This window comes from Sinohyriopsis cumingii, chromosome 6, assembly GCF_028554795.1.
Source record: "Sinohyriopsis cumingii isolate HCF-2022 chromosome 6, ASM2855479v2, whole genome shotgun sequence".
NCBI classification, from domain to species: domain Eukaryota; kingdom Metazoa; phylum Mollusca; class Bivalvia; order Unionida; family Unionidae; genus Sinohyriopsis; species Sinohyriopsis cumingii.
The window spans coordinates 131,370,771-131,385,480 of NC_142966.1; the positions used below are offsets into that span (position 1 = coordinate 131,370,771).

The window sequence follows — 14,710 nt, forward strand, 5'->3', positions numbered from 1 at the left end:
AAAGAAATACACTTTGTTTAGCTGAAATGCAAATCTTAGATTTAAGGCTGGTGTTGGAACGTACAAAACATTTGCGTGTAAATTGCTAATTTATCGTTTCGTCCAGTCTCTCGGCGTTATGCTTTCTTGATCATAAAATGTGACACCATGAAAAAGGAATGTTACTTTTACGATATAGGCTATGATAAAATGAGTTCTGGATAATTTCGATCGTTTTAAAAAAAAAGAATTATGATATAAACAGTGTTAGTGTTATGTATATTTCATTTGTATGTTGTTCATAAGGTTTTTTAATTGTTTTATTTCATTAAATGCTATTGTAATGTAACATTGAATATTGGATTTAGCCTTGTCCAAAACCAATTTATTTTCTACATGACCTGAATTGATTTTTTTTTTTAAATTATTCTGTGAACAACTAATACCTAGCTAAATTATTCTCTATGTGTATGGGTTTATTGTCAGGATCATTATTAATAGAAGTAAATATGTTTATTTGGGTCTAGATCTATGTTTTTGGAATTCACCTGGTGTACCTGACATAGTCCAGGCTCTGCATTGTAATTTTTAGAAACAGGTTTCTAATAATAACCAACATTTTTATTTTGTAAACATCAGGATCATTCTTGAAGGTTATTTTCCATTAGGTAATAGTTTCTTTTAGAAATTAAATGTAACCTGAGGTCAAGTTTAGGACTATATAATCGTGTCACTGAAGGGAAAATTCGTTCGTGCTGTAAAATCTAGCACAATCAAGTTTTATGTTGTGTCCAGTAATTCATTTTTGGGCTGGAATATATTTCTTCAAAATATTGAATTCAAGTGATTATTTACTCTGTGAAAGAGACATTGACTGGAATTTATAGTGAATTTAAACCTAGTATTATGTTACTGTGAATCAACAAAAGACTGTTGACACATCAGCATTTTACAGGTTACAACAGATAGATCAACACATTCAGCTTTCGAGTTAATTTTAGCTTCTACTAAAGTTTATTCAGGACTTTAAGTTATTAGGACTTGCGTCTGTAATTCTAGAATTATTTTGGTATTTAATTCTCGATACATTAAGTTCTTTTTTTCACTCGTACTTTGTATTATAGGGAAATTAATTATTTATTAAATTTTACAAAGCTTGTTGCTTTTCACTCTTTTCTGTTGCTTATTTTAAGAACATAGCCTCGTACAAGTCAAATTTATTTTCACAGAGAAATATGGGCATGACTTGATTGCAAAACGAATGCAAATTTTTACTAGGCTGAATACATGTGTGATAGTGTGTTATACCAGTGCGAGGTAGACAGATAATAATGAGGCCAAATGATACCTCAAACGTTTATCGTTCCTCAACCAAATGATATTTAATGCTACTAAAAACATAATGACCATTTCTAATTCTGTCAAATATACACTGCATTTACCCGATTCTTTGCCTTTGTCTTGTTTCAGTTATGCATCCCAAGTGGCGCATATTATTAGCTCTTCTATTTGCTCTGAAGTCGTGCGGAGCAATTACAATTTTACACAAGTATTGCAGGTTCATAAGTATTTTAAATGATACAGTCGAAACTTTAATATTTGTCCTTCAAATGTGAAGCTAATTTCTCTTTAACATTTATAAATGTAGGATAGACTTGGTTTGATTTCATATAGTTTGCTGAAGATTTTGTTCAAGACGCTCTCGACTGCTAGCGTTGAAAATATGTTGAAATGGACATTATCCAACAATTTTCTGACGTTAAACTGGGACTCCGCTTTTAAATGAAGAATGTAAATTTTATGGCATTATGATTGTTTGACAATATTTTATTTAAGGATACATTTCCCGAGACTTTTCAAACAGAAACGTGAAATCAACATTGCTGGATTATATTATATTTTGCAGCTCACTTTAGCATCGCCTTCAACAGGTTGTTGATAAAGGGTTTCAAGGCTACACTATTGTCCTGGTCAAATAGTTAATTCCTCGCTTTTAAAGTCTTATATGAGTTGTATAAAATGGCCAGTATTTGTTAATAGTTTTAGTCCTTCAGCTTGTTTTCATTTTGTTATCTGTTAGCACTGCGTTATTCACGAGCAGCTACAATCATTTTCGACAAATTTACTTTTAACTGTTAACATCGTTAACTGTAAATATCGTTTTATGTTAATCTTATATGCTGTTAGAATTTAAATTTACAAAACATTGGCTATACTGCTTTAAATGCTACCAAACATTTTAGATCAATCTTGTCTAGAACAATGACTGTACGCTCATGAAGATTCTTTCGACGACATTGTAAAAAAAAAAGCAATAAATGCAAACGTGTTATTCGCAGTGACTCTTTTAGTATATCGTAAATTGTTGTCGTTCTCTGAATGTGGAATTTGACATAAATTATAATATATTGAAATTTATGAACCGGCTCCTATCCCCGCCGAGCCAAAACTAAACTACTTACCTAATGAAAACGATGACATATAACATACACACTGACTTTGATATAATTTATATCACATAAAGAGAACACATACACAACGTTCAATGAATATCCTGTATTGCCTGCAAAAGTAGTATACACTGACTGCAAAAGAATAGTTTGTAAATTCAAAAGCAATAAACAAACAAGAACTATATGGACGATTTTAAAGTTCTTAAATCAAGCGGAATATAACACCAGATCATGCATAGATGTCTTTGATGTACAGTTGCAGCCTTTCTAGTCTTTCATAGGTTAGTTTGCCTTGCAGACGCAGTTGTTAACCTTGTTTGTTATTTTCCTTGAGCAATTCCTTTCGAGACAAAAGAATCATTGTCAGCAAGAAGGACGAGGGGTCACCAACAGAAGTCTACTATAGTCCCTGATTTTGACTAAGTTGGGTATAGGGAGATATCAAACCTGCCCCGTTCCCTTACGCAAGAATTTACTATTTTGGTTTGCAGACAAAACTTTGTTATTTTCCTTGAGCTATCCCTTTTGTGAGAACAGGACCACTGTCAGCAAGAAGGACGAGGGGCCACACACAGAAATCTACTTTAGACCCATTTTTTGTGTAAGCTGTGTATACATAGGTGTCAAAGGTATCTCCTTTCTTTACCCATGACATAGATATTGGAGGATCTTGTACGCACATAAGCCACACAATATCTACGCAATTCCAGGCATATGTAACCAGATTTTCATTAGTCGGGTCGATTTCGTTCGGAATCAGATTCCAGAATTCTTTGTGTAAATGTCTGAAAAGTAAATAGATATTTTGTACTCTAAATATGAGCCTGGTGTAGAATCAAATTGTAGTTACTAACGAAGTAGAAGAACAAATCTATGATCACTTCACAAACGGACAGTTTCTTCAGTGTTTGTTGTCTTTTCTTCTCACAGAATTAAGCTTATTAGAGAAGACATATTTGTATTTCTTTAAGATCGCAAAATCTCCTAATTAACTGCTAACGTTAACTGGATCTACTGCGGTTGTTCTGCTCTTGTATTGCTTCGATAGGATCTCTTTCTTCTTCATGTATCCATATCGCCAAACTCAGATACATCTCATTCACATGAACTGAATTTCGTTGGATTTTTTAATTATAAGAACGATTGGTAACTCAATCTAATTTATGCTTTCACGTCTGTACATAGCGCTTGTTTTAATTCCTATAAGTATGCATTTGTTTTTGTTTAAATTTGTTGGTTGATGGTGAATGCTAAACGAAAGCAAAAGACACGTCTAGATAGATATATCGCTAGATGCGATTAAATCTATATATCTCAATGATCCTGCAAACTGTTTAGTAAAAACAAACAATTACCTTTTGAAAAACAAAAACAAATTGGGCAAGAATACCATCAAGGTTACACAATCCGTGGAATTTCAAAATTAATGTTTGCTCTTAAACGGTTAATGCAGAAATTTTACCCTTTTCTTCTATCTGCTTTTGTCCAGCAAACATGTTGAGCTCAAGGTCAATCACTCTTAAATTATCTTTGCTACAGATCAAATTAAAATGTTTAAATATTTGTTTCATTTGTGCTTGCAATAATATGCTCTACCTACCCCCCCCCCCCCCAACGCGTAAATTTATTTCGGTTTCCCACACATACTGCTTTTTACAATTTAAGCAATACATCTATTTATTGCATCACTTGAAATATTTTGCTTATTTTGAGACTCTCTTCATGTTTTTAAGATTTAAATTCTATCTGAATTAACTAGAAAACAAATTGCATAGTTTACGAACATTAGAATTACAATTAAAACAACCACGTTAGTCCATAGATAGTTGGAACTTCATTAAAATGCTTTAGACATTTTTGACTGCATATCACTAAACTTTTCTCAAGCATAAAATGATGCAGATTTTACAATAACCGGTTTGTCTCTTCTTAATATTTACTATTCTTATTGCCACAGAATTCATTACCAATGATTTTGTAGCCTCTTTATTGTATTTCTGCGAAAATGAAGAAGTGTCATGAAAGTCTTATTCATTGATGCAAATCCAGGGATCCTCTGCTTTTGAACGTATGCCTTAGATGTAGACAGTTTTATGTAGCAATTGAATGGTATTGGCTTGCATGAAATACCGCCCCATATCTAGATTATCTCCCTTTGCTGAAGTTATTTTCCTTGTACCTTGTTACATCTAAAAAGCGTGCACTTTCTTTGCTAACTTTTGTTTTACTGATGAATGACAGTTATTCATTCACTTAAGAAACTCCTTTAGTTCTTTTTCAGAATTGCTCGAAATAAAGAAAATGTCATCTGTAAACCTAACTTAAAATGTCTGTTTTTCGACTTATCAAATATTTCGTTCTCACGATCAGATACATTAATGTTTGCATAAGGTTTACCATTTTAAGAGTTGATAAATATTTATATAAAATTAAAAATTAAAATCGTTCTTCTCAAGAAAAATTTTCATTAAATTTAAATTTTATCATCGGGGCGATTTGGATCAACATTATTAATCATTACCGTTCTACAACCAGCTAACCCATGACTATGCATGATGATAGGATGAAAGCTACCAATACATGTTGTAACCATAATACTGTATTTACGGTAATGAAATGTCCTACATATTTCCAGAGAATCATTTGCATGATAATTGTTCCTGAACCAAAGAGTTTGAAAATAAATCTTTCCATTCAGCAATACGTGTAGTCTCACCTCAACAATTTCCTACCTGGGGGAATTTCCCTTGGTATATTTTTCCGTACGTTTGAAAAGTTTAGGCAAAAGAGAAAACTACGATGACCTTGAATTATTTGGAATCAGGTAGTACAATTCGACATTTCCAGAAAACACATAAATGTAATTTTCCAATTTCGCACCCAACTTCCTTTGCTGTATCATGATAAATTGATTTTTTTAAAGAGAACTGATAATATGCAAAATCCTTCAAGTGTCGCCCAACTCATCCAATACACCGAATTTATGTTCATTAAAACTGTGGCATTTCCCTTATATGCCTTCAATATTAAAAACAAGAATTGTTTCAGACAAATTCTGCAACGCACAACATCCTGATTTACTGAGGTTTGAATTCTGAATATAAATGTCGTACATGCTTATATTTCTAATATGAGAAAAGCAATTATGTACATATGTAGGCCGCCAATTGCATCTGTAATTTTTATTTTAACAGCCTAGAGTGCTCAATTCGTTCTCTGAGTTATGAAATATATAAAATGAGATTATACTGGTAAATGCTTTTAAATATGTTTTATACCGTCATTCACTGTATCATTATTTTCCGATGTCGATATAAAATTCAGACCTTTTTAAGGTAAACCGTGCTCTGCTATAGTCTGAACGTCACATTTGGAAAGAATACTAACTGAAGGTCCGAGTCCGGTTTGCAAAGCTAATAAAGGTCCACCAGTGCTCAGTGTATGGTACCGCAGTCTTGTCCGTCCCGTGTATCTCTTCAAACCTTGTACGTAACTTGGAGTCTTCTAGTTTATGTATTAAATCAAAGTCTTTGGAGATAAAAAGAATTTAGCATGTCCATGTTCCTGTGCTCATCAAGAGAAAGTTTCTGCGATTTGAACAGAACATTTGTATTAAAGTACTTATTCTTTATTTACAACGAAATTGTACCAGCTGAACTAAGATTTTTGCTTTGGGAAACACATGTTGTTTTGTCAAAGCAGCCCTCAGTTCTGAGAATCTGAACACCACCCGTTTGCCAATCATTAGTTCCAAAGTCTACAGTTACTGCTCTGACTTTGTAAGTCAGTCGTCTTGTTCAAACATGCCAGGTGAGGTGTCGTGCCACATGCAAAGATTCTATCTCGACATTCCCTAGATGCATTTGTTTTGTGAAATACATTTTAAATTTAAAGTGCAAATTACAACTTCCTCTCCACATAATTTAGATATCATCGTATTTTCGTTGCGTTCTCGTCTTCGTCGTCAAAGTCGTGTTGCTGCGAATTCTAATGGTTGGAGGGGTCAGTCCAATGAAGGTCGCATGTAAGTGGGAACGACTGTTAGGATGCATACACAATCTGCATAGGATTGGTCAGAGCATGGGGAGCTGAATGCTAATCCGAAGTAAAAGGTACTTGTACAAAGAGAGCTAGTATGATAGATTGTTGGATGGATACATTTTTGGTAATTTTTAAAACTTTCATGATTACCCCATCAGTAAAAGAGACATATATCAAATAACTTCACTTCTAATATTACTAATCGTATACGACAAGGCACATAATGCTATTTATTTAGTATGTCAGGTACTTAATCAGATTTGAATTATAACGTTCTCTAAAAAGTAAACCATCGATGGTTTCGTAGGTAAGGTCTTCTACTTTTCGGATCTGTAATTGATTTTAAATTCCTATAGGTTCCTGATTTTGTGTGAAATCGGGAAGTAGGGTATCTCAGAGTCGTTACTGCAGGTGCAGAACATATCCCAGTGGCAGCATTTTATACCGGAACTAAGATTTGTTAAAAATAAGAACCTTAATATATATTTCTGGTTTCAATAACGCAACGATCACGAAATTTTGGAAATAAAAGAATGGATGAAATAAGACCCTCTATCAAGACGCTACACACGTATGTTCTCCAACTGTCATCTAACATATCTCTGGTATAAATGGCGTGGGCAGATGGAGATTATCCAATGAAAAATTCCAAGCTAAATGAATTCGCTAATACAAATGCAGCATCATGACTTTGTATATTTTTAGAATTGATAAGAAATCGTTGTAAAATATAGTTACTGAGTTTCTTTAATGTGAGTCTAAATTCAGCGATAGTATCTTATCGGAAAATACCTGAGATAGATAAAATTAAGTAATTTTTAAAGGCAAATGCATAAAACGTGAACAATAAGATAGCAAAGACAGATGTTTAATGTTAGGGCGTCCTCTGTTATTCTCCATCTAACATTTGTCAGATATCACTGCACTTCTAAAGTTTACAGGTTTATATGTACCCTAAAGATAAAACTCTATAACGGTGACTATGAATAATGGAACTAAAATCAACTTACATAACATATGTCATTTTTTAAACCCGGTGCGTCCATCTTTACCTTCTTAGCAACAAGACCCTTAACCATAATGTCTTCTTTGTCATGAATTGTGGACTATTTTTACTTTCAAAAGAAGATAATCTAAATAACACATTCTTAGGGCAATTGTTTATTAAAAAAATTGATTGAAATTTAATTTTATCGAAATTAATTCCTAAATATGACAAAAGAATACAATCAAAGAGTAAACAATATTTTAATACATAAACAAGGAGTTCCAATCTCTTCTGTGAATAATTTTGCGATAAAATCAGAAAAGTTATGTTGCAGTGAAGATAAGATTTGTAGTGACATCACAGCTTACTTCATCAAGCGATACAATCACTGTTAAGTCTAAGAAATAAAATATATCAGCATTTGACAAATTGCTTCAATGGAAAACAAGTTAGTAACTTGGAAGATAAAACTGTGGTCCCTCGCGCTTCTTTAAACAGATAGTTCAAGTATAATCAGAAAACAACACATGGGTTATGTCAAAAGAATCTATTCAGATCGTGATTCAGAAAATGAACATGCAGGATGATATGCATATCGCATGGCATCAGATGTTTAACATGATACGGTCATAATGATCGAATTAACAAAATCTAAATTATTGTTGGATTTATATATTTGGAGCAATTACTTTCAGTTGTGCTTATTTCGCCAAATATTGGTTGCATAAACCTTACATAAAGAAAAGTATATAATAGTGTAGAATGACGGACTGTCCAAGTCCCACATTTTGAAGAAAGAAATTTAGTTACCTCATTAGATGCAATTCGTTCTTGCAGCATGTTGTGTATTCGCTTTGTCAGTTCTTCTGAGGCTAGTTGTCTGCAGTACTTATAAGCATACTGTAATATATTGTAATAACTTTAAACATTATGACACTCGTAGTCTACAGTACTTATACGTATATTGTAAAATGTATCGTACTCATTTTAAATAATATCACGCTTGCTGTCTATGGCACTTATATCTATGCTGTAAAATATGTAATAACTTTATATAATATGAAGCTCGTTGTCTACAGTACTTATAAGAATGTTGTAAAATATCATAATAACTTCAAATATTAGAGTATTCATTTTCTTTCTTGTAACATTACCTTATTGCTATTGTCCTCTCATAAGTTAATATTTGAGACGGAAATTATAGTCCCCAATGTTCATGTTCCGTTGTTACCTTGACGGTGTTGTGTCTTGCTTGTTTCTTTTGGTTTTCTTTTCCAGACGTTTTCCGACCCTTCTGATCAGATTCCATCCCCAACCACCTCCCAATACTCATCCTGGAAATCTTATCTGTAAAATGTACCTACCCGAACAATTCTGAGTAGATCGTACACAATATACTCTTCGTCCTGTCCTTGTGTCTGTAGGAATTCAAAGGCATCTGTATATTCATTGCTTTAAAGTTCAGAGAATCGCTCGGCCAGGTTGGTCGGTCTATTAGTGTCTGATAAGTCCAAAATATTCGGATTTTCTTGATGCAGTAGTAAACTGGCTTCTTCACTCCGTCTGCAGAACACATGAAAACAACTCGGATCTGTGTTTAATTTCATCATGAGGCAAAACTGTTTTTCAGACGAAAACAACACAATCAATATTTCTCCTTTTAGGCAAAGAAGACAACATTGATTTGAATGTAAAAATGTCGACGCTCATACTTTGTTCGTTTAGTACCTTTTCACAATATAAAATAAGCCAATCATATGATAAGTCAGAATTAAATAAATGTATAGTACGTTAACTATAAATGTTAATTCTGCAAAGACTAATAACACCATTATCTACTTTTAAATATGGTTTATACGTCCATATTTAAGGGAAACCTTGTAAGTTCTCTGGTTAAAGCCTGCGTCATATAAATTTAAGAGAGTGCATGTATGCTCGTATAATTTATCATTAATATGAAGATTGTAATATGACTTGGTGGTTGATAATACTCTCCAGTGAGTATATCCGCTTATCAAGAAGACATTATGTTATATATCTTTCTTTTCAATCCATTATGAATATACATTACAGCTTTGTATTAGAACTGTTTGACAGAAAAGACAACGATATCATTTCATAGTATTACCGTCTCTATCAAATGCATCAATAACACACGATCAGTGCACACCATGCAAAAACATTCAATATTTTCCATATGACTTGTACCCTATTATGAACGATTTGAACATTTTATTAAAATCTGAGGCAATGCCAGCTTCTCAGCAAGGCCACAAAACAGACGATCCATTAAAAGTCGAACTCTGTAGTCGAACGGTACATAACCAAATGTAAGAGCAATGTGTGAGAGATTTAGTGAAACCTGATAGGTGGTAAATATACATGCTAATCATTTAAACGTGTAAAACTAATGTTATTCCACATGTGACGATATATAGATACTAAATAGATAGATAGATAGATAGATTTTTCTTGACTGATATAGTGATATAGTTCAGTGTCATATATATATATATATATATATATATATATATATATATATATATATATATATATATATATATATATCTGAGTTTGTGTGTGTGTGTGTGTGTGTGTGTGTGTGCGTGTGTGTGTGTGCATTTATACCGTAGTAAGTCCCTGGATCTATGTGTTTCTTCGGCAGGTTTATTGTCGATACCCATTTTTGGCGCTGCTCCAGGGTCATTGTCGTAGACTCCTTCGGTACTTTTATCTGTCACTGATTCAGGAGTATGTGCATTATCAGAACTGTGTGGAACGGCCAGACCGTATGACGAGATTCTCATTCTGTCTTCTTTGCGATCACTCTCATCAGCATCCGTCTGATTCATCTCATTCACATCAGGTGATGCTTCTTTTAGACTAGGATCTCTTGACCTAGAACTCAGATTCGAATTAAGCTGCGTCTGTAATTTATTTGCCTTAAAGACATCAATATCAGATAAACATTGTTACGGATCTAAGAACGGATGTTGTTGTTTATATCATTTCAACAGGTACTGTGTATTTATTACGCCTTAAGTTGATTAAGACGTGAGCAATTGATTGAAACTGCCGGCATATCGTTGATACATGAGATATACTGGACCTTGTCTGCGTGTTACTGTTTCAAATGAAATTATGATACTAACTTTTGAATTTTCTTTTTCATGCTTTGGTAATCAAACCAAAACAAAACATTTGAATATTGTTCAGCGGGTTTCACTAATTATTCTATATGAGAACAACAAAGTTAAATAATATTCATCATATGACAACCTTTGTGATTTAATTCAAGCGAACTGCAAAACTGCAAAGCAGTGAAATGACTAAAATACAACAAAATATCTCAAGTAAGACTTCCAACAGGACTGAAAAACCGTGGAATCAGTGATGACGCGATCTCATTTATGTGTCTATATTTGCCTTTTTATATGAACAAATGGGGAATAAACAAGCCTTGATTACTATTGGAAAATGGTCATTCATTCGCAGGTGAACCCAATGAAAATGTTTGCTCTACGTGCTTCCGACACAATGTCATTGCCTAATATGACGTCATATTGTCATCTGACATGTCACGAGGTGTAGAAACGCGCATGTAGAAATAATTGAAGAAAAATTGACATGCATAAATATATGTTGACCAAGAATAAAGGGAACACGAATTTGTGACATTATTGCAAATATATAAAGCCTTAGGATATTCAGGTACTATCTTTTCAGCGCAGTTTACTGAGTTATAACAGGTGCAGTAGAAAATAAATAAACATTATGAGACTAGTCTTCTCACTTATTTTTATATTAATGTCCTTGCTAATATCTTAAGACATGTTTTCGGTCTGAATGTATTATGTTTTATATACATACTAATAAATCAGTAGCCGGTGTATATAAAGCAAGCTTTGATCGTCTACATAAACAAAAAAACATAAGAAAGGACGTCAATGATGATGATAGCGCCTGATTAAATTTGACTCACCTCATCCTTATTCTGCTCGAGGCGGTCATAAAGTTCAAGAACCAATTTATATTCTCGTACAGCGCCTTGAAATGACATTTTAGCTGCTGGAAAATCTTTGTCAAGAAGCTGCTGAATAAATTCTTGAAATTCAAACACAGAAAATTGCTCATTTTTTAACATTTGCAATCTGTCGTACATGTAATAAAAATCTGTAGAAATTTCATTCAGATCCTGCACTGAGAACTCATGGGATTTGCTGCCGCTAAAGTTCTCGCAATTGTACCCCAATAATTATACTATTTCAGGTCGTCTGTCATTAATAACTGACCATTGTTATCAACTGTAGTTTGGCAAAATAGCTAACACTTGAAACGTAATAATATACCAATATTTAAATATAAGCTAAACATATTCAACAAGAAAAAGTAAGATAGTATTGATATACTAAAATTGATTGTCGTATTAATCTCCCTCGCAATTGTAAGAAATCCTGGTTGAAAACTGCTTGACAGGTGCACGCAAGCAACTTGAGGAGCTCACTCTATATTTAACCCGGTTATGATTTGTAAATATTCATTATTTAGTTATGTGCTATTCAGGCAAAACTAGATTTAGAATTTCTGGAACAGTGGTAGTAGAAATCGGCAGAGTGAAAGTAACCTATAGACAAGGTTGACTTGTCAATAATGAAATCGTAAATACAGTTCATATTAGAAACTGATACATTAAAAAACTACTTAAGTGTTTTGTTCTAAGTCGGCGGTAAGAACGAATTTGGTATGGTGATAGGATACCTCGAGACGGTCAGTAATCATAAGTCGCATCAAACGAGTTCTATCCCCCGACGTCGAGCAAAATACGAATGCTGTTTTGTATTTATTACATACTCGCTCTTTTACACTTTCAAATATTTTAGCTTTTTCTGTTTCATTGAAATTCGAAATGAATTGGAATGTATGAAAGTTAGATTACTGCGTCTAGTAATATTTACAAGCACACGTCAAAATAGACATCAAAGTAGTTCGAATCGTAATGTGTGATTGGATATACGGACTGGATAGCTGTATCGAATGCAAGATCAGGCATGCAAGATTACCATCACATGTAATAAAAAGATGAACATTCTCCCAGTAGTCCTTGGTGAGCAGCCATGGGTGTACAAATCCACTAAAAACATGAGAAAACATAGGTTCAGATTGGGATTAATATAATAAAATATAGTTTTAGAGCACGGTTAATTTATAACACATTCCTGTTCTGTATGTTTCTATATGTGTTTGTTACTGTCTTCTCACTTGGTGACACTGTACATATTTTGAAAATCCTATTTGTATCTGTGTGTAAGTCTTAGGTAACGGAAATTTAAATTTGGTTTGGATAGTTAATCATCAAAAAAATCTAAATATAATACCAATAAAAATGGGTCATTCCATTTCCTTCGAGTTACTTTACTAATTGTAACGGTTTAAAATAGGTCATTATAGAGTCATTAAACTGCTTACGTGTACTTACCACTCATAACTGTGTAAATTTTCCTTATCAGTGAGTCTTCACGCGTGAGAAACAATAATTTTTTAAACACGTTGTCCTACCGTATTTATTAAAAGATGATTATATGCGTGTCCAAATAAGTGCTGTCCTAATTTTAAAAAATCATAATACTCCACTGTCTTATTTTAGCTATGATATCTACAGCCCAATCAATGGTGTTGACATTAACTCTTGTATAATCCCCAATTTATTCACTGAATAGTTCAGCTGTGAATAGATATAGGTTACTGCTTAGTAAATTCAATTGAGTGAAATGTTATGTCGCTGCCATTGCTAGGTAGTATTCAGTATTAAATTAAATAGAAAACCTATTCATAGGTTTAACTTAGTGAAGAACCTGTTAGTTCACTGAGTGATCATGCAATAAAGGAAGAAGGGGTATTATTGTATTATACTATACGACATGGTTGATCTGTAACGCTCATATAGCTAAAGTCAACGACACGCCATTGCAATATTAACATACTTTTTGGAACTTTCTGCTTTTAAGAATAAAATAGATTTGAAGTACCAGATTTTGTTCCACCAATAGGTTTTGTTGGCGCTGAAAACTTAAGTTAATGAATTGTATAATTTCTTGAAAATTCTGATAACCAAGAAGATGAAGTTGGGCATACCTTGTGCTGAACCTGACTTGTGCCATAGAAAATCACCACGTTTTAATGCTAGATCTATTTCCTCATTTTAAACATTATCACTAATAACCAAATGTATGTATTTGCGGTACGTTAGTTTGTTGTGCAATCATTGCTGACAAAATCATAATCGTAAAAAAAGATTTGATAAAAAAATATTATAAAACCATATTCGAGTCGAACCCATATAAACTAACAGCGTCACCACAACATTGTAAATGATTGATCAGCGTGCACGACGGAAAGTTTTGTGGTTTTCTGACTTCGTGTATAGTCAAATTGGAGTCAGTTTAGACCGAGATCTTAGACAACAGTTATGTAAACTAGGTGTAATTATTACTATGGAAGTATCCTGATCACACTGACTATCAACTCGACTGCGCATTAAGGACATTTAAAGATTATTTCTAACTTCTAAACATGTGAGCTTTAAAAAACCGACACTTATTTCTAAAGTGCCTTCTTTACATTGGCGTAGCAAGATATTTTGACCTCCCTCCCCAAAACTCCGGCCCCCTAATACAAAATTGTTTGATGGGCATATTGGTCTTTGACTGGGCCTAGCCACCCTCACCCCACCCCCAGCCACCCGCACCACTAGCTTGTACGGTCGCTACGCCACTGCTCGTTTAAGTACATGTCTATGAAAGATTAATAACCTTTAAATGTCTTCAAATTCTTTCACGACTTTGACTGGCAGTTTTTCATATGAATATGTATGGTCATTGAAGAAAAAACTCCTAATCCAGCGAATAGTCATCTTAATATATTTTGCAACAGAAGCTATACCAATTGCAAAATATGCTTTTGATGTACAGGCTTGTTCTGTTTTGTACTCAGTAACCCAGCAAATAGTATGAGGCCACGCGAGTATAAGTTTTGTGTTCATATCCCCATATAGACTATTAATATAAACACACCATTTATTGTTGATTTGGTCCTTCTAAGTAAAATATGCTCCATCGGTGTAATCGTCATGTTCTGTTTATTTATAGACACTTCCAGACACCTAACTACAAGGACACTCCTTTCAGCTTGTAATGTATTGTGCGTTATACTGTTTGATTTTAATCCCATTTGTGCATATCTTGGAAACATG

At 33.5% G+C, this 14,710-nt stretch overlaps 1 protein-coding gene across 2 annotated transcripts; it reads right to left on the bottom strand.

Annotated features, from left to right (window-relative positions):
• Positions 1-2,473: 2,473 nt before the first annotated feature.
• LOC149797977 (uncharacterized) lies at positions 2,474-13,284 on the bottom strand. 2 transcript variants are annotated; one of them, XM_089960513.1, is made up of 4 exons: positions 10,090-13,284; positions 8,826-9,024; positions 8,272-8,361; positions 2,474-3,217 (listed from the first exon to the last, which is right to left on the bottom strand). In XM_089960513.1, exons 1-3 carry the CDS (start codon positions 10,166-10,168, stop codon positions 8,334-8,336), a joined length of 306 nt encoding a protein of 101 aa, XP_089816639.1. In that variant the 5' UTR covers positions 10,169-13,284; the 3' UTR covers positions 2,474-3,217; positions 8,272-8,333. The 2 variants fall into 2 exon arrangements, with proteins under 2 accessions (XP_089816639.1, XP_089816638.1); XM_089960512.1 differs by having other exon boundaries at positions 8,616-9,024; positions 10,090-13,282.
• Between the last annotated feature and the right edge of the window lie 1,426 nt (positions 13,285-14,710).

What these genes read in the sequence shown, in the direction of transcription:
- LOC149797977 (XM_089960512.1), bottom strand. Translation starts at nt 10,313, where the DNA reads ATGAATCAGACGGATGCTGATGAGAGTGATCGCAAAGAAGACAGAATG. An exon ending in AGATCCAGGGACTTACTACG is followed by an intron (nt 9,025 to 10,089) that starts GTATAAATGCAC and finishes TGTGTTCTGCAG; the next exon opens with ACGGAGTGAAGAAGCCAGTT.